This window comes from Oncorhynchus kisutch, unplaced genomic scaffold (genome assembly GCF_002021735.2).
Source record: "Oncorhynchus kisutch isolate 150728-3 unplaced genomic scaffold, Okis_V2 Okis07a-Okis12b_hom, whole genome shotgun sequence".
NCBI classification, from domain to species: domain Eukaryota; kingdom Metazoa; phylum Chordata; class Actinopteri; order Salmoniformes; family Salmonidae; genus Oncorhynchus; species Oncorhynchus kisutch.
The window spans coordinates 5,111,852-5,134,890 of NW_022261984.1; the positions used below are offsets into that span (position 1 = coordinate 5,111,852).

A 23,039-nucleotide genomic window follows, 5' to 3' on the forward strand; every position below is an offset into this window, starting at 1 on the left:
CTCGCTTTGCTGTGTGTGCATCTTGCTAGCTGTCACTCGAATGGCAGGGGGACGGAAGCTCATTGGCTAAACTCGAATTGCTATATGGCTTATGCATGTGTTGAATGTTGAATGTTAGGGAAAATGGCCCAGCACAGCTTCCAGAAAAACAGTCACTTTCAAACTAGGGATTTCGTGGCTAATTGAGGTTAGACAGTAATTCCGATCATAGATTTTGCATGTATGAACTACAGATTGACACATCCAGCCCAAAGTGGGAGGTTTAAAAAAGACTTAGTATTCGTCAAAGGTCAGTAGCACTGTCTTTAAGGAATGATATATTCACAGACTACATGGGGAGCAAAATATTTATTGTACATAAAAGACAATTACGGCAATTCAGGTTCAATTCATTCAGTTAAAGTATTATGTACAGGAAGAAAATGCATGGTTACAGTATGGGTAGTGACTGTGGGAGAAAGCAAGCTTGATGAACAGAAGATATGAGGCATATGCTGCATTCATGACATGTCGGAACTAACAAACTCAAAAATGTACAACTTGGAAATGACACCCAAGTTTCCCACTTGGAAAGTATCAAAATCAACCAATTGGATGCTCTATGCAAATAGATTAATTTGAACTCTTGAGGTTCCCAGTTTCTGACTTGCAGTGGTGGAAAAAGTACTCAAAAGTCATACTTGAGGTAAAGTAAAGATACCTTAATATAAAATGACTCAAGTTAAACCGAAAGTCACCCAGTAAAATACTATTTGAGTAAAAGTCTAAGAGTATTTGGTTTTAAATATACTTAAGTATTAAAAGTAAATGGAATTGCTCAAATGTAATTAAGTATCAAAAGTGAAAGTATGAATAATTTAAAATTCCTTATATTTTGCAAACCAGACAGCACAAATTATTTTTATTTTTATTTTTTACGGATAGCCAGGGGCACAGTACAACACTCTGCCATGAATTTACAAACAAAGCATTTGTGTTTAGTGAGTCTGTCAGATCAGAGGCAGTAGGGATGACCAAGGATGTTCTCTTGATAAGTGCGTGAATTGGACCATTTTCCTGTCAAAATGTAACAAGTACTTTTGGGTGTCAGGGAAAAAGTACATTATTTTCTTTAAGAATGTAGTGAAGTAAAAGGAGAAGTTGTAAAAAAACATAAATAGTAAAGTACAGATACACCAAAAACTACTTAAGTAGTACTTAAAGTATTTTTCCTTAAGTACTTTACACCACTGCAGACTTCATGAAAGCAGTATTATTCTAATGTTTGGTAGGTTGGCATGGTCATTATGACAGACAATTCACAGACAATGTATCATTTAAGGCATACATTCTTATTCAACACATGGTTAGATTTCCAACAGCTCATATTTTCAATGTCCTTATTAATAAACAATTGATCAAAAACATACTTTTTTTCTCAATGACAAATAAAATAATATGAACCAACTAAGTTGAATGCACTAAAAGTAAGTCGCTTTGGATAAAAGCATATGCTAAAGAACAAAAATTAAAGTTTTTTTTATTCAGTTCAGGAGGTCCGGCCTGTGTTTGCGCTGGTGCAACTTCAGATGGTCCAGTCGTTTGAAGCGGAGTCCACACACAGCGCAGCAGTACGGTCTCTCCCCAGTGTGGATGCGCAGGTGCACTTTCAAAATGTCTGCACGTGTGAAGCTCTTGTCACACATAGTGCAGCGGTGGGGTTTCTCCTGCGTGTGAATGCGCTGATGCAGCTTGAGGTTCCAGAGCCGACTGAATTTGTTCCCACAGATGGAGCAGCAGTAGGGCTTGTCTGTGGTCTGGCTGCACTTGTGCCTCTTCAGGTCGGAGAAGGAGGTGAAGCCCTTGCCGCAGTGGCTGCAGAGGTGGAGTCCCTCTGCCTGGTGGACTCGCTGGTGGACCTTGAGGTTGCAGGCCTGGGTGAAGGTCTTACCGCACTGGGTGCAGGAGTACGGAGGCCCAGACCCTGACTCTCTACCAGTTTTGTGTGTCTGCTTGTGGGCCTTGAGGGAACCAAAGTCTGGGAAGGTCATGGTACATTGATTGCAGGCATGACGCCTCCCCCCTCCTCCTGTTACCTGCTCATGTGAACGATCTCTGAGGTTTAAAGAGAGTCCAAAGTCGCCAGCAGCATCATACAGGCTCTCTGTGTTGTTGTTGTGGGCTGAGCTTCCAGAGTGGATGGAGGTTAGCCCCCTGTGGCTGGCTCTGTTACCTGACTCTGGGACCCCGTGTTCTGGGTACAAGACACTGGAGTCCTGCAGGTAACCCTCCTCGTTTATCAACAGGCAGTTCCGGCCTCCCACCTCTGGGTGGGGGGATGGCGTTGGCGACCCCACCTGCTCCCTCCGGCTCTGATGGGGGCGAGGCATGTGGGAGCGATGGTGATGGTCTCCCCCCTCAGACCCCCCCAGGTTCACCTGGTAGTTACCGACAGCTCCGTAGCTCAGCGCCCCCAGACGAGACGGCGAACCAGGAAGCCTATCCAGCCCTTCCATGTCTAGTAGATGGTCGCTACCACCATCACCGCTGTAACCAGACTTCTCAAAGGCGCCCCCAAGGTCCTCCATGCTGTAACGAGGACGGTAGAGAGGGTCGGTGGGGTCCTCTGGCTCTCCCTCGGGGCCCGGTGGTTCAGGCCCCTGGTCTAGAGCGGACCCCCAGTCATCCTGGCACCGCTGTAGATCCTGCTGAATAAAACTCTTACTGGGCCCCGAGACGTCTGAACCATCGGCCCCTGAAAACACAGGAGACATGAGGCATTAGAAGCATTAATATTTAAGACATTAGAATTACTAGAAACGGTAGTAGAGTAACTGTAATGTTAAATGTTTACTCACAGTTTCAAGTTGACTTTACATGTACAGTATAATAATTAATTCATTTGAAATGACACAGCATACTTACTATAAGTTACTCTCCTTATCATTCTCATCATCATAAAGGTTGGCTATTGTCTGTTATGTTTGTTGTAAACTCCTGACTCACCATCCAGGCAGAACTCCCATCTCTCCTGTAGCTCAGTGTTGTGGAGAGCCTCCTCTTTCAGCAGACTGTCCAGCTTCTGACCTCCGACCTCTGTGGACTGGAAGAGCAAATTATTCGGACTAAATGATGGATAAACTGACAGTGATTGAATAGAGCTGACATGATGGTTCTATATTCAGAACTCTCCTCTGGGACCCCCAGACATCTCACAACTTTGTCGTAGCCCTGAACTAGCATACCTGATTCAAGTAGTGAAGGGCTTGATGATTCGTTGACAAGTTGAATCAGGTGTTTTAGTTCTGTAACAGTTCAAATATGAGGAGAGGTTTGAAAAAGGTTGCCTAATTCTTCCTCACAATTCTAATATGTTCTTTAAAATATATTTCTAACTGAGCATTTTGTAACACTGCACCCTCCATTCTTCCAAGGTGTTTAGTCCCCTAGATACAAGAGGTTCTCCTAGAGCTGGTGGCCTCCATGTGTTTAGTCAGTCCCCTACCTACCTCAGAGATTCTCCTAGGGCTGGTGGCCTCAGCCTCCATGTGTTTAGTCAGTCCCCTGCCTACCTCAGAGATTCTCCTAGGGCTGGTGGCCTCAGCCTCCTCCAGATCATTGAAGGCTGTTTCCCTGGCCACGCCCCCACAGCTGCTCCACTCCTCCCCTGATACCTTCTCCTGCTTCAGGCCACGCCCCCTCTCCACACCTGGCCACAGGTAAACAAAGAGAACATTTCATTTGGAGTAAAAGGTAAGTAACATTGTGGATAATGGAGTCTCCTCACATCAGATGAAGGAAAGGAAACATCTTATTAAGATGCCACCACCACCCATGACTGACTCCTTTCTTAAACCAATACGGTCTGATCAGTGATCACCAAAGTATAAAAGGTACACATTACAGCAGCCCATCTTCAGAGTGATTCCTCCATATGGCCATGTCCATGTAAAAGTACCCATGAGCACCAACATGTAAAGTTCATAGGAGCATGTCAAATGAAAGTTAAAAGTCTCCATTTGGGGGAAATGAAAGCCTAGATACTTCTCAACCATTTTCCATTAAAAAATGAGGCCTGAGTATAAAGGCTTTGATTTCGAGTCAAAAAGACAGAAAAGGGGTCTTAAAAAACATCTAGCAGGAAAAAGACTTAAGGTATCAGAAATACATCAGAACACAATAATGTTGAAATAAAGACCCCTGTCAAGTAATAAACACATATTTAGTTTTGGAGAAATGATTTGCCTTCTGTAAGTTTAAGAGACTTTGCCTTGTAATTCCTTAACCAAAAACCCACATATGTTTAATATATTTTCTAATTTCTCTCCCTCATGAGGGAGGATAATGAAAGTTCACAGAAGTTACAAGTAATGGTATACCTACCAATTAGTTTGTATTTTTACTGATATCAATTTGTTTCTGAATTATTAAGTGTTATTCTGTTACCAAATCAGTATCAGAATTACTGATACTCCAATTGAATTGGCTACTTTGGGAAATCATTGTCTGTCCTCCCTTCTACTGGCATACTGTTATGTTCAGCTCATAGGATCTCCTGTTACTGTCCTCCCTTCTACTGGCATACTGTTATGTTCAGCTCATAGGATCTCCTGCTACTGTCCTCCCTTCTACTGGCATACTGTTATGTTCAGCTCATAGGATCTCCTGCTACTGTCCTCCCTTCCACTGACATACTGTTATGTTCAGCTCATAATGGTTTTCTTTCTTTCTGTCGTCTGGTGGTCAAAGCAAGTGTGTAAACAGTCTGGACAACCCCTCCCTCTCAGTCGCTGCCTCTTCTCTCTCCAGTTTCTGTTACCTCTCCCGGCTCTTACTGACACCTACCCATGAGCCCCCTCTCTTTCCATTTACTGTAACCAACATCCTCACCCTCTGAACACCGACCGACACCGGACGTCCATGGACATTGAAAAGCAGTTGAAATATGGTCAGTCCGCCCTGGCCTTGATTTTAACGTCCACAGGGGTCGTTTTGGGGGCTGGTCTAGCCATGATTTCAACATCTACAGCCTTGATTTGGCCCAAACATAGACGTCCATGATTGGTGGCTATTATTCTAATGACCAAATCTACAACCAATCATAGACGTTTATGTTTCACAAGTTTGGACAGTACAGTAAAGAGCATAGTTCAGTACATTACATTTCACTACAGTAGAGCAGACTAGAGTAGTATAATTTTTTATTTTTTTTTTAATTTCACCTTTATTTAACCAGGTAGGCTAGTTGAGAACAAGTTCTCATTTGCAACTGCGACCTGGCCAAGATAAAGCATAGCAGTGTGAGCAGACAACAAAGAGTTACACATGGAGTAAACAATTAACAAGTCAATAACACAGTAGAAAACAAAGGGGAGTCTATATACAATGTGTGCAAAAGGCATGAGGAGGTAGGCAAATAATTACAATTTTGCAGATTAACACTGGAGTGATGAATGATCAGATGGTCATGTACAGGTAGAGATATTGGTGTGCAAAAGAGCAGAAAAGTAAATAAATAAAAACAGTATGGGGATGAGGTAGGTGAAAAAGGGTGGGCTATTTACCAATAGACTATGTACAGCTGCAGCGATCGGTTAGCTGCTCAGATAGCTGATGTTTGAAGTTGGTGAGGGAGATAAAAGTCTCCAACTTCAGCGATTTTTGCAATTCGTTCCAGTCACAGGCAGCAGAGTACTGGAACGAAAGGCGGCCAAATGAGGTGTTGGCTTTAGGGATGATCAGTGAGATACACCTGCTGGAGCGCGTGCTACGGATGGGTGTTGCCATCGTGACCAGTGAGCTGAGATAAGGCGGAGCTTTACCTAGCATGGACTTGTAGATGACCTGGAGCCAGTGGGTCTGGCGACGAATATGTAGCGAGGGCCAGCCGACTAGAGCATACAAGTCGCAGTGGTGGGTGGTATAAGGTGCTTTAGTGACAAAACGGATGGCACTGTGATAAACTGCATCCAGTTTGCTGAGTAGAGTGTTGGAAGCCATTTTGTAGATGACATCGCCGAAGTCGAGGATCGGTAGGATAGTCAGTTTTACTAGGGTAAGCTTGGCGGCGTGAGTGAAGGAGGCTTTGTTGCGGAATAGAAAGCCGACTCTTGATTTGATTTTCGATTGGAGATGTTTGATATGAGTCTGGAAGGAGAGTTTGCAGTCTAGCCAGACACCTAGGTACTTATAGACGTCCACATATTCTAGGTCGGAACCATCCAGGGTGGTGATGCTAGTCGGGCATGCGGGTGCAGGCAGCGACCGGTTGAAAAGCAAGCATTTGGTTTTACTAGCATTTAAGAGCAGTTGGAGGCCACGGAAGGAGTGTTGTATGGCATTGAAGCTTGTTTGGAGGTTAGATAGCACAGTGTCCAAAGACGGGCCGAAAGTATATAGAATGGTGTCGTCTGCGTAGAGGTGGATCAGGGAATCGCCCGCAGCAAGAGCAACATCATTGATATACACAGAGAAAAGAGTCGGCCCGAGAATTGAACCCTGTGGCACCCCCATAGAGACTGCCAGAGGACCAGACAGCATGCCCTCCGATTTGACGCACTGAACTCTGTCTGCAAAGTAATTGGTGAACCAGGCAAGGCAGTCATCCGAAAAACAGAGGCTCCTGAGTCTGCCGATAAGAATATGGTGATTGACAGAGTCGAACGCCTTGGCAAGGTCGATGAAGACGGCTGCACAGTACTGTCTTTTATCGATGGCGGTTATGATATCGTTGAGTACCTTGAGTGTGGCTGAGGTGCACCCATGACCGGCTCGGAAACCAGATTGCACAGCGGAGAAGGTACGGTGGGATTCGAGATGGTCAGTGACCTGTTTGTTGACTTGGCTTTCGAAGACCTTAGATAGGCAGGGCAGGATGGATATAGGTCTGTAACAGTTTGGGTCCAGGGTGTCTCCCCCTTTGAAGAGGGGGATGACTGCAGCAGCTTTCCAATCCTTGGGGATCTCAGACGATATGAAAGAGAGGTTGAACAGGCTGGTAATAGGGGTTGCGACAATGGTGGCAGATAGTTTCAGAAATAGAGGGTCCAGATTGTCAAGCCCAGCTGATTTGTACGGGTCCAGGTTTTGCAGCTCTTTCAGAACATCTGCTATCTGGATTTGGTTAAAGGAGAACCTGGAGAGGCTTGGGCGAGGAGCTGCGGGGGGGGGGCGGAGCCGTTGGCCGAGGTTGAAGTAGCCAGGCGGAAGGCATGGCCAGCCGTTGAGAAATGCTTATTGAAGTTTTCGATAATCATGGATTTATCAGTGGTGACCGTGTTACCTAGCCTCAGTGCAGTGGGCAGCTGGGAGGAGGTGCTCTTGTTCTCCATGGACTTCACGGTGTCCCAGAACTTTTTGGAGTTGGAGCTACAGGATGCTGTAGTGTACTATACTGTAGAATAAAACAAGTAACAATGGCTAGCTAACGACCTCCTTTTCCACATGGAAAAGACGGAGAGTGACTTGCTAGCTACGTCAGCTAGCTAGCTGGGATTTTCTACAAGGAATCTGCCTCCCGAAAAAAAGCTTCTCCCAAGTGGGTGTGACACCTACTCCCGTTGCCAATGCACTGCTGTTTGGATTCCACCTGGCGATCTGTTCACCGTCTGCCCTGCCCTGTCTCCAGCGCACATGCACTGAGGAGGCGAGCAACTCTGAACTTACAATAGCTAGCCCCAAGTTGTTATATTTCTCACCTGTGCTTTGTGCTATTTGCCTCATGACTCCTGCGTGCTTTGTTGACTATGAACTTGCTTGTTTACCCAACCGTGGGACAGTCTTTTTGTTCCCACACTCAGGACTCTGACTCTCTATTGGTTACACGGACTCTTGGCCTCCCATCCTATTCTAACTTACTGTACTAAATTTACTGTACTATTCTAACCACCTCTCACCAGCTTTGTATTCATGTTACCTGATGAAATTGCTGTACAATATGATCTTGTTGCCATCTAATGCAAATTCAAATGTTATGAAATCAACACTGAAGAGCTCTCCCTGTCCTCTGCCATGCCCTGATTGTATTACTGCTGATTATATCTGGAAATGTGCATGTACAGTACACCCTCACCCATCTACTGTTGCTAGCCCCAATTCTGATATCTGCTTCATTGATTTCTGCTCTCGTAAAAGCCTGGATTTTCTGCACGTTAACACTAGAAGCTTATTACCTAAAATTGATCAATTGAAAGTGTGGGTTCACAACTCCAATCTAGATGTGTTGGTCATTACCGAGACATGGTTAAGAAAGAATGTTTTGAACACTGATGTTAACCTTTCTGGTAATAACCTTTTTCAGCAAGACAGATCTTCCAAAGGGGGTGGAGTGGCAATCCTTACCAAGGAACACCTTCAGTGCTCGGTTGTCTCCACCAAGTCTGTCCCCAAACAATTTGATTTGCTGGTTTTACGCATTAAAAACTTTCAAATAACACTTTGTTGACTGTTGCTCGGTGTTATCATCCACCATCAGCACCGACCTGTACTCTAAATGCCCTAAGCTCTCTCCTTGTCCCTTACATTAAGTCTGTATTTGTCCTGCTAGGTGACCTAAACTAGGACATGCTTAAACCACCTGACCAAGTCCTAAAGCAATGGGACTCCCTAAATATTTCTCAGATTATTTCCAATCCCACAAGGTATGACTTGAAACACCCAGAAATGCTACTCTCCTTGATGTTATCCTTACAAATAATCCTGATAGGTATCCGTCTGTTTTTTTTTCTGTAATGACCCTAGTGATCACTGTTTTACAGCCTGTGTTCGTAATGGCTGCTCGGTGAAACGACCTGTCCTGACTTGTCATAGACGCTTGCTAAAAAACTTGAATGAGCAAGCCTTCCTTCATGATCTGGCCTCTGTAATTTGGTGTAGAATCAGCTTGATCCCCTCTGTCGAAGACGCTTGGACCTTCTTTTTTAATCTTTTCCAGTGGTACCGTTAACAAATACGTGCCCATAAAGAATATGAGAATTAAAAACAGGTTCAGTCCCTGGTCCGACTGATCTGGCAGAGTTATTCCACCTCAAGAATTCCATTTGGCAAATCGCTCAGCACACACATACTCAGGCTGACTGGCTCTCGTTCAGGCAAGTTAGAAATAAGTGCACTCGGGCTATCAGGAAGGCCAAAGTTAGTTACTTTAAGGAGCAGTTCACTCTCTGTGGGTCTAATCCCAATAAATTCTGGCAAATTAAAGACCTGGGGAATAAACCCCCCTCCTCACAGCTGCCCATGTTCCTTAATGTTGATGATGTGGTTGTTACTGACAAGGAGCACATGGCTGAGCTCTTTAATCCCCACTTCATTAAGTCAGGATTCCCATTTGACTCTGCCATGCCTTCTTGCCCGTCCAAGATTTCCTCATCTCCCACCCCTTCTAATGTGACTGTCCCTGATGCTTCTCCCTCTTTTTCCCCTGCCCCGCTACAAAGTTTCTCCCTGCAGGCTGACCGCGGTGCTAAAGGATCTCCTTAAACTTGACCCCAGAGAAACATCTGGTTCAGATTGTTTAGACCTTTTCTTCTTTAAGGTCGATGCCCCTATCATCGCCAAGAACATCTCTGACCTTTTTAACCTCTCTCTCCTCTCTGGGGAGGTTCCCATTGCTTGGAAGGCAGCCATGGTGCCTATTTTATTTCAAGGGGGAGATCTAGCTGATCCTGACTGTTATAGGCCAATTTCTATTTTGCCATGTTTATCAAAAGTGTTGGGAAAAACTTGTCAATAATCAACTGACTGGCTTTCTTGATGTCTATAGTATTCTATATGCTCAGGTTATGGATGTGTCACTGCAAACTTAAAGGTTGTAAATGATGTCACCAGTGCCCTTGATTCTAAGCAATGTTGTGCTGCTATTTTTATTGACTTAGCCAAAGCTTTTAATACAGTAGACCATTCCATTCCTTTGTGCTGGCTATGGAGTATTGGGGTCTCGGAGGGGTCTTTGTCCTGGTGCGCTAAATACCTCTCTCAAAAGTGCAGTGTATAAAGTCAGAACATCTGCGGTCTCAGCCACTGCCTGTCATCAAGGGAGCCCCCAAGGCTCAATCCTAGGTCCCACACTCTTCTCAATTTACATCAACAACATAGCTCAAGCAGTAGGAAGCTCTCTCATCCATTTATATGCAGATGATAGTCTTTTACTCAGTCAGCCCCTCCCTGGATTTTGTGTTAAATGCTCTACAACAAAGCTTTCTTAGTGTCCAACAAGCTTTCTCTACCCTTAACCTTGTTCTGAACACTTCCAAAACAAAGGTCATGTGGTTTGGCAAGAAGAATGCCCCTCTTCCCACAGGTGTTACTACGACCTCTGAGGGTTTAGAGCTTCAGGTAGTCACCTCATACAAGTACTTGGGACTATGGCTAGACAGTACACTGTCCTTCTCTCAGCACATATCAAACCTGCAAGCAAAGGTTAAATCCAGACTTGGATTCCTCTATCATAACCGCTCCTCTTTCATCACAGCTGCCAAACTTTTTATTTATTTATTTAACCAGGAAGGGCTCATTGAGATTTAAAATATATTTTTCAAGAGCGTCCTGGCCAAGATATGCAGCACCAAGTCATTACAAAAATTACAGACAGACAACATGAAAAACTACAAGTAATCTAATAAAAACCATAGAATTCACAAGAGTATAACAAAATCAAACACAGCTAATTAAAAACATTGACAGATCAGGGAATCAGTCTCAGGATCCTTCATCCGTGATTTAAAAACACCAATCGGGACAAGTTCTTCCAGCTTAAAAGTATTTTGTAAGATTTTCCAAGACGATGGCGCAGAGTACATAAAAGCCCTTTTACCAAATTCAGTTTGGACATTTGGAACAGTTAGCAGGATAAGGTCCAACGAACGAAGAGACGACACACCACATTTCTAAACAATAAAAATGCCCAAATAAAAAGGTAGTAAACCCAAAATGGCTTTGTAAATAAAAGTATACCAGTGACTGAGCCTACGAGTGACTAGAGAAGGCCAGCCAACCCTGGTATACAAAGTGCAGTGGTGCGTAAGGGTTTTTCAGTTTAAACTAACCCTGATTCAGATAACCACGGAGACGTAATTTATAGATCGGTAGGCAAGGGTTGTCTCGAGTGGCTAGATGTTCTTTACAATTCGTCCATCAGTTTTGCCACCAATACTCCTTACAGGACACATCACTGCACTCTATACTCCCGTGTAAACTGGTCATCTCTGTATACCAGTCGCAAGATCCACTGGTTGATGCTTATTTATAAAACCCTCTAGGCCTCACTCCCCCCTGTCTGAGATACCTACTGCAGCCCTCATCCTCCACATACAACACCCGTTCTGCCAGTCACATTCTGTTAAAGGTCCCCAAAGCACCCACATCCCTGGGTCGCTGCTCTTTTCAGTTCACTGCAGCTAACGACTGGAACGAACTGCAAAAAAACACTCAAACTGACCGTTTTATCTCAATATCTTCATTCAAAGACTCAATCATGGACGCTCTTACTGACATTCGTGGCTGCTGCACATAATGTATTATTGTCTCTACCTTCTTGCCCTTTCTGCTGTTGTCTGTGCCCAATAATGCTCGTACCATGTTTTGTGCTGCTGCCATGTTGTTGTCATGTTGTGTTGCGCCCATGCTGTGTTTTCATGTGTTGCTGCCATGCTATGTTGTTGTCTTCTCTGTATGTAGTGTTATGGTGTTTCTCTTGTCGTGACGTGTGTTTTGTCCTATATTTTTATTTTATTCCCAGCCACTGTCCCCACAGAAGACCTTTTGCCTTCTGGTAGGCCATCATTGTAAATATGATTTTTTTCTTAACTGACTTGCCTAGTTAAATAAAAAATACGATACTTTACTGTACTGAACTCTCTCTCTGTACTGTACTCTACTGTGGTGTAATGACGTCAAAACCTGTGAAACATAGACATCTATGATTGGTTCAGACTTGGGCCATTCCGGACCAATCAAATTTGGTTTTGTTTGGGGGCGGAGCTCCCATTAAAATAACATCAAATTGATCAGAAATACAGTATGATCATTGGTAATGTTGTAAATGACTTTTTTATGGAATACATAGGCGTACAGAGGCCAATTATCAGCAACCATCACTCCTGTGTTCCAATGGCACGTTGTGTTACCTAATCCAAGTTTATCATTTTAAAAGGCTAATTGATCATTAGAAAACCCTTTTGCAATTATGTTAGCAGAGCTGAAAACTGTTGTTCTAATTAAAGAAGCAATAAAACTGGCCTTCTTTGTAATAGTTGAGTAGCTAACACAACGTGCCATTGGAACACAGGAGTGATGGTTGCTGATAATGGGCCTCTGTACATCTATGTAGATATTCCCTTAAAAATCTGCCGTTTCCAGCTACAATAGTCATTTACAACATTAACGATGTCTACACTGTATTTTTGATCAACTTGATGTTATTTTAATGGATTAAAACTTGCTTTTCTTTCAAAAACAAGGACATTTCTAAGTGACCACAAACTTTTGAACGGTAGTATATATGCAATGGATGATATTGCATATTTCTACCTTTGTGTACCTATTCAGGATACATCACCATGAAGAGAATGACAACCATATCCATAATTATGCATTTCTGTGTAGTACACATCAGCGACCGATGATGTATTTCCATTACCGTAAATCTGTTATCGGGTGTAAATCCACTTAACTTACTGTAGTTCAATAACCAATATATTACTGTATACAGTGCCTTCAGAAAGCATTCACACCCGTTGACTTTTTACACGTTTTGTGGTGTTGCAGCCTACATTTAAAATGGACTAAATATTGATTTTGTTTTTGTCAATAACCCATCATGTCAAAATGAAATTGTTTTTCTAAATGTTTACAAATTATTACAAAATGAAAAGCTGAAAGGTCTTGAGTCAATAAGTATTCAACCCCTTTGTTATGGCAAGCCTAAATAAGTTCTGGAGTAAACATGTGCTTAACAAGTCACATAATAAGTTGCATGGACTCGCTGTGTGCAATAACAGTGTTAACAATATTTTTTTAATGACTACCTCCTCTCTGTACCCAACACTTAAAATTATCTGTAAGGTCCCTCGGTCGAGCAGTGAATTTCAAACACAGACCAGGGAGGTTTTCCAATGCCTCACAAAGAAAAGCACCTATTGATAGATGGGGAAAATAAACAAAGCAGACATTGAATATCCCTTTCAGCATGGTGAAGTAATTAATTAAACTTTGGATGGTGTAACAATACACCTGTAGTGGAATTTGACTGTCTCTTTCTGCTTACAGTCTCTCACACTTATCATACATGTTTTACCTGCTGCATAGACAGACAGGGTATTTCAGGTTTGCTCTTATAAGAATATTTTGAAGATAAATACACAACGCAGGAGAGGAGAGAGGAGAGGAGGAGAGGACTAGACTTAATTGTCAATGGGGAATTGTCAACGGAAATAGTTGGTTGTCAGTTCAACAGCTGTTTAGAATGTGTTGAATGTCAGACCTGAAGTCAGAGCTACGTGTGCCATGTTTTCATTGGTCTGTACATTGAGTCTGGAGCAGGGTACTTGTTATTTGGCCATTGGCCCAGTTGTACTGCAAGGACTTCTGATTGGTCAACCCCAGGCTAGGGTGGGGGGTTATAAGTGGCATCATGTGTCTTTGTTCTGTGGAGAAAAGGGGAGACTGAACATCTATCACCCAGCATAACATCTATGATTTGTCCTTCTCAAATAAATCTATTTTTCTCCCCCAGATTTGCTTTGGAGTTAGTGTTATTGAAGAATAACATCAACTGCTAACACTCTCACAAGGTCAGCTCAGCGGGAGTGGAATTATTGGCTGAATACCCAGACTGTGGTTGCCAGGTGTTTTCTTCCTGAGCAGGCGGTCTCTGGGAGAAAACACTTTGCTGAGAAACAATGTATTTTGCTATCTTTGTGTAACAAGAAGTGATAGTATAAACATGCTGAGGGGGAAATACCTCATTAGAAAGTGCTGTTTCTCTGTAATCTCTCCGCTGGCCTGAATAAACAAATGTATTTAAGCCTGACGTTGGGGTCCTTAGTGGTAATTTCCACGACACACCCAAAGATACAGGCGTCCTTCCTAACTCAGTTGCCTGAGAGGAAGGAAACCACTCAGGGAATTCACCATGAGGCCGATAGTGAATGTAAAACAGTTACAGAGTTTAATGGCTGTGATAGGAGAAAACTGAGGATGGACCAAGAACATTGGAGTTACTTCACACTACGAACCTCATTGACAAGAGTGAAAAGGAAGCAAGCCTGTACAGAATAAAAATATTCCACAACATGCATCCTGTTTGCAACAAGGCACTGTACAGAACAAAAATAATCCAAAACATGCATCCTGTTTGCAACAAGGAACTAATGTAACACTTGAAAAAAATTGGCAAAGCGATTAACTTTTTGTCCTGAATATAAAGTGTTATGTTTTGGGCAAATCCAATACAACACATTACTGAGTACCACTCTCCATATTGTCAAGTGTAGTGGCATCATGCTATGGGTATACTTGTAATTGTTCAGGACTGGGGACTTTTTCAGGATAAAAACTAAACGGAGCTAAGCCCATGCATAATCCTTGAGGAAAACGTGGTTCAGTCTGCTTTCCACCAGACACTGGAAGATGAATTCTCTTTTTATCAGGACAATAACCTAATAACCTGTATTTGCAACCATTTAAAAAAAAAACATGTTTTCACTTTGTCATGATGGAGTATTGTGTGTAGATGGGTGAGAAAAATATGAACTTAATCCATTAATTCAGGATGTAACACAGCAAAATGTGGAAAACTTATCAAGGGGTATGAATATTTTCTGAAAGCACTGTATACTGTCTTCAGATTTCTCTCTCTCGTCACCTGTCTGTGAGGTTCCAGAGCTTCTCTCCTCGGCTTCCTCGTCAGCTCTCCCACAGTCCGCACACTTCCCCGTACGGCCGACATCTCTGTCCCCATCCCTACGTCTGTTCTCCGACAACTGCAGCCGCTTCTTCAGTGACTCGACCTGCTCCCTGCTCCGGGACACCTCCTTGAGGAAGCTATCCTCCACCAGCCTGGTGATCTCGTACATAGCAGCCTTGAATACAGTCTCCATGACTCCGGAGAGCTGAGACTGGAAGGTTACGATGGCTTCAGACATCATAGCGAACTGTCTATGTGTAGCTAGCTACAGTTAAGAGTTGGTAACGTTTAGCTACTTTTGTTCAGGTGAGTCAGTGTTACGATCCAGTCTAGCAAAAGGCTAGGAAGCTATCTAGCTTACGTTAGCAGGCTAGCTACTGTTGAGAGTTGTCTCTCTCCATGGCGGTCCTAATAACATGTTTTTATCATTTCGAGATTTAAGTTGTAGCATTTACTGTATATGAAGCTATTCGAATAAATATAAATAACAGAGGTATTGAGAGAAAACAAGGTTATGGTAGTTAGCTAACTAGCTACAGAGTCAACACAAAAAGCATCCACAAAACAACAGGACTTCCGGAAACAGACCTACGAATCGGGTAGTGGGACAATCTACATTGGAACGCTCCTCATTGGAGAGAGTAGACGACATTTATTTGAAGAAAAACTTTGTTTGTTCTTACGTTTACTGTAAATAATGTTCAAAATATAATATTGCTATTATTATAAATTCTGGATACTGATTAGTAGGCTATTTATCGTGGAAATTATTTACAGGAAATCTACACGGAAGCGATTCATCCCGCCCACCAGACCGTATATTATCTGGAAAAAACGATCAACCCCCATGCTCAGCAAGTGATTTCAACCTTTTGGTAATAACGATTTGAATCAATAATACATTATGGTGCAAAATATCCCTTTATTGACTAGCAACACGGCTGGTAGTAGCATGTTAGCTAGCTAGCTATTTTTCTTTAGCAAGCTGGATACGACCCCAGACAACTGTTATATTGTGAACCTTGCAATTTGATCGTCTTATTGAACCTTTGTTGCACTCTTTTACGCTGGACTGTCTTCGCCACTTGGTTGCTAGCTAGCTGGAGGAGCTGTCACTCTTGTTGGACAGAGAAACAGATACGCGATGTGTCAGTGATAGACATGGCATATTTCTACCCACTTATTCTGAATAACAGGGCTTTCTGAAGAGATTCACTTTAGGATCACACACACAGTCCTGACTTGCTCCCACAAGCACAGATGTTTGGTGCAGATCCCACTGTGAATTGATCTGTGAAAAAGACACACACGCAAGCAGTATGTCGGAGAACCTAGTTCTCACCTTCCAGACCCAGCTCTCGGGAGTCATGGAGACGGTCCTAAAGTCAGCCATATATGAGATCACCAGGCTGGTGGAGGACGGCTTCCTGGAGGAGGTGTCCCGAAGCCGTGAGCAGGTCGAGTCGCTGAAGAAGAGGCTACAGCGGTCGGAGAACAGAGGAAGGGAGAGGGACAGAGAGGGAGGCCAGAGGGGGAAGTGTGCAGACTGTGGGAGAGCTGATGAGGAAGGTGGAAGCTCTGGAAACTCACAGACAGGTGAGGAGAGCCACATCTAAAGACAATATGGAGGAATCACTCTAAAGTGTGACTGATGTAATCTGTACTTTTCATACTTTGGTGATCATGCAGTATTGGTTTAAGAAAGGAGTTAGTGGTATCTCAATAAGAGGCCTCCTTCATCTGCACTAATGCAAAAAAGACTCCACAGCATCCACAATGTTGCTCTCGCCTTTCCTTTTACGTAAATAAAATGTTTTCTTTGTTTACCTGTGGCAAGGTGCGGAGAGGGGGTGTGGCCTGAAGCAGGAGAAGGTACCAGGGGAGGAGTGGAGCAGCTGTGGGGGCGTAGCCAGGGAAACAGCCTTCCATGATCTGGAGGCTGAGGCCACCAGCCTTAGGAGAACCTCTGAGGTATCTAGGTGACTAAACACCTGTGAAGGGTGGAGGGTGCAGTGTTACAGGACATTCAGGTAGAAATATATTTCAGAAAACATATTAGAACAGATAGTCTGTCAGGAATAATTGGGCAACCTTTGTCAAACCTCTCCTCATATTTGAATTGTTCCAAAACTAGCTCACTTGATTCAACTCATCAAGCCTTTCACTACTCTAATCAGGTATGCTAGTTCAGGGCTATGACAAAGTTGTGAGATGTCTGGGGGTCCCTGAGGAGAGTTCTGAATAGAGAACCATCATGTCAGCTCTATTCAGTTACTGTCAGTTTATCAATCATTGAGTTAGAATCGACTCATTCATTTGCTCTTCCAGTCCACAGAGGTCACAGGTCAGAAGCTGGACAGCCTGCTGAAAGAGGAGCCTCTCCACAACACTGAGCTACAGGAGAGATGGGGTGTCTGCCTGGACGGTGAGTTGTTTACAACAAACATAACATAGACAAACATAATATTGCCTACCTTTAGGATTAAGAGAATGATAAGAAGAGTAACTGATAATATGCTGTGTCATTCCAAATGTATTCATTATTACACATGTAAAGTAAACTTGAAGCTGTAAGTACACATTTAACATTAGTTACTCTACTACTGTTTCTACTAGTTCTAATGTCTTAAATATTAATGCTTCTAATGCCTCATGTCCCCTGTGTTTTCAGGTGCCGATGGTTCAGACGTCTCGGGGCCCAGTAAGAGTTTCAGTGAGCAGGAGCTGCAGCAGTGCCAGGCTGACTGGGGATCCGGTCTAGACCAGGGGCCTGAACCACCAGGCCCAGAGGGAAACCCAGGGGACCCCAGCCAACCTCTCTTCCAACCCCGTTACAGCATGGAGGATCTGGGGGGTGGCTTTGAGAAATCTGGTTACGGCGGTGCTGGTGGTGGAGGAGGCCATCGTCTAGACGTGGAAGGGCTGGATAGGCTTCCTGGTTCTCCGTCTCATCTGGGGGCGCTGAGCTACGGAGCTGTGGGTCACTACCAGGTGGACCTGGGGGGGTCTGAGGGGGGAGACCATCACCATCGCTCCCACATCCCTGGCCCCCATCGGAGCCGAAGGGAGCAGGTGGCGTCGCCAACGCCACCCCACCACCCAGAGGTGGGTGTTCGGAACTGCCTGTTGATCAACGAGGAGGGTTACCTGCAGGACTCCAGTGTCTTGTATCCTGAACACGGTGTCCCAGAGTCAGATAGCAGAGCCGGCCACAGGGGGCTAACCTCCATCCACTCTGGAAGCTCAGCCCACAACAACAACACAGAGAGCCTGTATGGTGCCCCTGACAACTTTGGACACTCTCTAAACCTCAGAGATCGTTCACAAGAGCAGGTAACAGAAGGAGGAGTAATGGGAGGAGGGGGGAAGCGTCACGCCTGCAATCAATGCACCATGACATTCTCAGACTCTGGCTCCCTTGAGGCCCACAAGCAGACACACAAAACTGGTAGAGTCTCAGGGTCAGGATCTGGGCCTCCATACTCCTGCACCAAGTGTGGTAAGACCTTCACCCAGGCTTGCAACCTCAAGGTCCACCAGCGGGTCCACCAGGCAGAGGGACTCCACCTCTGCAGCCACTGCTCCAAGGGCTTCACCTCCTTCTCCGACCTGAAGAGGCACAAGTGCAGCCAGACGACAGACAAGCCCTACTGCTGCTCCATCTGTGGGAACAAATTCAGTCGGCTCTGGAACCTCAAGCTGCACCGGCGCGTTCACACGCAGGAGAAACCCCACCGCTGCACTATGTGTGACAAGAGCTTCGCTCGGGCAGACAATTTGAAGGTGCACCAGCGCACACACACTGGGGAGAGACCGTACTGCTGCGCTGTGTGTGGACTCAGCTTCAAACAACTAAACCATCTGAAGTGGCACCAGCGCAAACACAGGCTGGATCTCCTGGCCTGAGCAGTGGTTTAGATTTTTTAAATTTTTTATATTGTTTTTAAATAAGGACATTAAAAATATGAACTGTTGGAAATCTAACCATGTGTTGAATATGAATTAATGTCTTACATTATGGACTGTCTATAAATTGTATGTTATAATGATCATGCGCAACCTATGAAACATTTGAATGATGGGACATTCATATGCTCGTGGGAAGTCGGAAGTCTGAAATGATTGTGTTCAAGTGCATTTGAAGTCAGATCAATTCTTTAACCAATAAGATTTTTGCTAGCTTGTTTGCTAGCTAACGTTGCTCATAATAAAGTTATCTAGTTTGCTTAACATTGACAGTATGGTAAAACTAGCTACATTATCCAAATTGCTAAGTTTTTAATTGTCAAAATTGGATTTGTTGTCAAGTTTTGGTTGAAAAGGTATAAATGGTTTCCCACTTGTAATTACGACTTAGAGGGTTGTTCAAGTGAAACTTCCCAGTCCAGCCCAGATTTTTACATACAAATAAAACTACTTTGCTACGTCATTCTCATAATTATTCCAAACAACAAAATCACCCCAAATGTTTACACAACAAAGCTTTACATTTGAGTAATTTAGCAGATGCTCTTATCCAAAGTGACTTACAGTGGCTTGCGAAAGTATTCACCCCTATTGGCATTTTTCCTATATTGTTGCCTTACAACCTGGAATTAAAATAGATTTTGGAGGGGTTTGTATCATTTGATTTACACAACATGCTTACCACTTTGAAGATGCAAAATATGTTTTCTTGTGAAACAAACAAGAAAAAATACACAAAAACAACTGAAAAATTGAGCATGCATAAGTATTCACCCCCCCAAAGTCAATACTTTGTAGAGCCACCTTTTTTAGCAATTACAGCTGCAAGTCTCTTGGGGTATGTCTCCATAAGCTTGGCACATCTAGCCAATGGATGGGTTCCGCTGGTGTACAGCAATCTTTGTCATACCACAGATTCTCAATTGGATTGAGGTCTGGTCTTTGACCAGGCTAGTCAAATCAAATCAAATCAAATTGTATTTGTCACATACACATGGTTAGCAGATGTTAATGCGAGTGTAGCGAAATGCTTGTGCTTCTAGTTCTGACAATGCAGTAATAACCAACAAGTAATCTAACTAACAATTCCAAAACTACTGCCTTATACACAGTGTAAGGGGATAAAGAATATGTACATAAGGATATATGAATGAGTGATGGTACAGAGCAGCATAGGCAAGATACAGTAGATGGTATCGAGTACAGTATATACATATGAGATGAGTATGTAAACAAAGTGGCATAGTTAAAGTTGCTAGTGATACATGTATTACATAAGGATGCAGTCGATGATATAGAGTACAGTATATACGTATGCATATGAGATTAATAATGTAGGGTAAGTAACATTATATAAGGTAGCATTGTTTAAAGTGGCTAGTGATATATTTACATCATTTCCCATCAATTCCCATTATTAAAGTGGCTGGAGTTGAGTCAGTGTCAGTGTGTTGGCAGCAGCCACTCAATGTTAGTGGTGGCTGTTTAACAGTCTGATGGCCTTGAGATAGAAGCTGTTTTTCAGTCTCTCGGTCCCAGCTTTGATGCACCTGTACTGACCTCGCCTCTGGATAATAGCGGGGTGAACAGGCAGTGGCTCGGGTGGTTGTTGTCCTTGATGATCTTTTTGGCCTTCCTGTGACATCGGGTGGTGTAGGTGTCCTGGAGGGCAGGTAGTTTGCCCCCGGTGATGCGTTGTGCAGACCTCACTACCCTCTGGAGAGCCTTACGGTTGTGGGCCGTACCAGGCGGTGATGCAGCCCGACAGGATGCTCTTGATTGTGCATCTGTAAAAGTTTGTGAGTGTTTTTGGTGACAAGCCAAATTTCAAAAACCTCCTGAGGTTGAAGAGGCGCTGCTGTGCCTTCTTCACCACGCTGTCTTTCTGGGTGGACCATTTCAGTTTGTCCGGGATGTGTACGCCGAGGAACTTAAAACTTTCCACCTTCTCTACTACTGTCCCGTCGATGTGGATAGGGGGATGCTCCCTCTGCTGTTTCCTGAAGTTCACGATCATCTCCTTTGTTTTGTTGACATTGAGTGTGAGGTTATTTTCCTGACACCACACTCCGAGGGCCCTCACCTCCTCCCTGTAGGCCGTCTCGTTGTTGTTGGTAATCAAGCCTACCACTGTAGTGTCGTCTGCAAACTACAATTATGGGTGAACAGGGAGTACAGGAGAGGGCTGAGAACGCACCCTTGTGGGGCCCCAGTGTTGAGGATCAGCGGGGTGTGGATGTTGTTACCTACCCTCACCACCTGGGTGCGGCCTGTCAGGAATTCCAGGACCCAGTTGCACAGGGCAGGGGTCGAGACCCAGGGTCTTGAGCTTGATGAAGAGGTTTGGAGGGTACTATGGTGTTAAATGCTGAGCTGTAGTCGATGAACAGCATTCTTACATAGGTATTCCTCTTGTCCAGATGGGTTAGGGCAGTGTGCAGTGTGATTGCGATTGCGTCATCTGTGGACCTATTGGGGCGGTAAACAAATAGGAGTGGGTCTAGGGTGTCAGGTAGGGTGGAGGTGATTTGGTACTTGACTAGTCTCCAAGCACTTCATGATGACGGATGTGAGTGCTACAGGGCGATGGTCTCCCTGGACAAGGGGTCGTGGAAGTGACCTTGAACAGGTGAGGCTGTGGGTGAGGAGGGGTGGCAGGAGAAGGGTTCATGTTTACCCCCATAGCCTGGCGAGGGCTGGTGCGGCATCGGCAGCAGTGGCATGGGCTGCGGCTTGAAGTGGAAGCAACGTGAAGGCTGGGGCTGTACGACCAGGGGCGCAGTGGGGTGGAAGGCAGAAATGGTGCAAGGACTGCAAGAAAGTCCCTGGAGTGACACAGTGCCTGCTGTGATTGGTAGAGATTTCACAGTGCAGCTCACATCCCTTGACCCCACCCCTAAAGCACCAGTTAGATATCAATGTCATCACTCAGGCAGAATCTGCAGCATGGCACAGAGAAAATATGGATATTCAGAACTTATTCTGAAAGAGGGGCAAAAAAAGAGAGCAGGTTGAGGCATTAGTGATTGAGGTGGAGAGGGCAGAACAGCCAGAAAGTCAAAGAGCCACAGCAGTTACGCCTCGTTCACAACGGAGTGAAAACACAACGCCCCCTTGTGGTTCAAGGTTCCGTTGAGAAACGTCAGTCAAACAACAGGATGTTACCAAAACAGAGAAGATGAAAATACGTGGTTTTCGGTGATGGCTTTATGAGACAGCTAACAATTACCTGTTAACAATTACCCATTTGAGTGAGTACTATTTTAATAGTAATGTTAAATAATACACATTGGGGCCTCCTGAGTGGCACATTGGTCTACGGCGTCTCTACAGACCCGGGTTCGATCACAGGCTGTGTCACAGCCGGGCCGTGACCTGGAGACCCATAAGGCGCACAATTGGCCCAGCATCATCCGGGTTAGTGGAGAGTTTGGCCTGCTGGGATTACCTTGTCCCATGGCGCTATACTGACTCCTTGTGGCAGGCCAGGCGCCTGCAAGCTGACTTCAGTTTTCAGCTGGATGGTGTTTCCTCCGACACATTGGTGCATCTGGCTTCCGGGTTAAGCGAGAAGTGTATCAAGAAGCAGTGCGGCTTAGCAGTGTTGCGATTCGGAGGAGGGATGGCTCTCCACCTTCACCTATCCCGAGTCAGTAGGGGAATTGCAGCGATGAACCAAGACTGTAACTACCAATTGGATACCACGAAATTGAAGAGAAAAAGGGGTAAAAGTACAACAACAGAAAATACACATTGGCTGTTAAGCCAATTATAATAGTAATGTTAAATAATACACATTGGCTGGTAAGATAATTATATTAAATGACTGTTGCCTCCTGTTCAATTTTATTGTGATGGTAATAATGTTTTTTTAAGTGGAGGTCGCTAGCTGCAATAGTATCTTCAACCTAGCCTAGCTTTCAGCTAGCTAGCGAACTGCTTTATTTGTAGTGATGTTGGAGAAACATGTTGGGGGAAAAGTAAGTAATCAAAACATGTTTTATTATCACCTGAAACAATTATTATTTATTTATCCTGTTCGAATGAAAAGGTGATTTTTGCAGTGTATCAAAATAAATGCAATCTCTGATGAGAAACAGGCTCTCCCCATCTTGCATTACAAACACGACATTTGTTAGTTCAGTAGGAAATATGTCACGATGTGAACGGGGCATTATGCCACTTGCTAGTC

At 44.1% G+C, this 23,039-nt stretch overlaps 2 protein-coding genes across 3 annotated transcripts; one reads left to right on the plus strand and one right to left on the minus strand.

Moving 5' to 3' along the window:
- Positions 1-333: 333 nt before the first annotated feature.
- On the minus strand, positions 334-16,344 carry LOC109888281 (zinc finger protein 8-like). Of its 2 annotated transcripts, none has more exons than XM_031814766.1 (4): positions 14,840-16,344; positions 3,552-3,688; positions 2,986-3,082; positions 334-2,734 (listed from the first exon to the last, which is right to left on the minus strand). In XM_031814766.1, the coding sequence occupies exons 1-4, from the start codon at positions 15,120-15,122 to the stop codon at positions 1,524-1,526; spliced, it is 1,728 nt and encodes a 575-aa protein (XP_031670626.1). In that variant the 5' UTR covers positions 15,123-16,344; the 3' UTR covers positions 334-1,523. The 2 variants fall into 2 exon arrangements, with proteins under 2 accessions (XP_031670626.1, XP_031670625.1); XM_031814765.1 differs by having other exon boundaries at positions 3,489-3,688; positions 14,840-15,459.
- LOC109877141 (zinc finger protein 16-like) lies at positions 15,691-19,295 on the plus strand. Its single transcript, XM_020469460.2, has 4 exons — positions 15,691-16,477; positions 16,719-16,852; positions 17,210-17,306; positions 17,553-19,295. Exons 1-4 carry the CDS (start codon positions 16,201-16,203, stop codon positions 18,785-18,787), a joined length of 1,743 nt encoding a protein of 580 aa, XP_020325049.2. The 5' UTR covers positions 15,691-16,200; the 3' UTR covers positions 18,788-19,295.
- The last annotated feature ends 3,744 nt before the right edge of the window (positions 19,296-23,039 follow it).

What these genes read in the sequence shown, in the direction of transcription:
- LOC109888281 (XM_031814765.1), bottom strand. Translation starts at nt 15,122, where the DNA reads ATGATGTCTGAAGCCATCGTAACCTTCCAGTCTCAGCTCTCCGGAGTC. An exon ending in CTCTGGAACCTCACAGACAG is followed by an intron (nt 3,689 to 14,839) that starts GTGACGAGAGAG and finishes ACCTGTGGCCAG; the next exon opens with GTGTGGAGAGGGGGCGTGGC. An exon ending in GCCCTAGGAGAATCTCTGAG is followed by an intron (nt 3,083 to 3,488) that starts GTAGGTAGGGGA and finishes TTGCTCTTCCAG; the next exon opens with TCCACAGAGGTCGGAGGTCA.
- LOC109877141 (XM_020469460.2), top strand. Translation starts at nt 16,201, where the DNA reads ATGTCGGAGAACCTAGTTCTCACCTTCCAGACCCAGCTCTCGGGAGTC. An exon ending in CTCTGGAAACTCACAGACAG is followed by an intron (nt 16,478 to 16,718) that starts GTGAGGAGAGCC and finishes ACCTGTGGCAAG; the next exon opens with GTGCGGAGAGGGGGTGTGGC. An exon ending in ATGGGGTGTCTGCCTGGACG is followed by an intron (nt 17,307 to 17,552) that starts GTGAGTTGTTTA and finishes CTGTGTTTTCAG; the next exon opens with GTGCCGATGGTTCAGACGTC.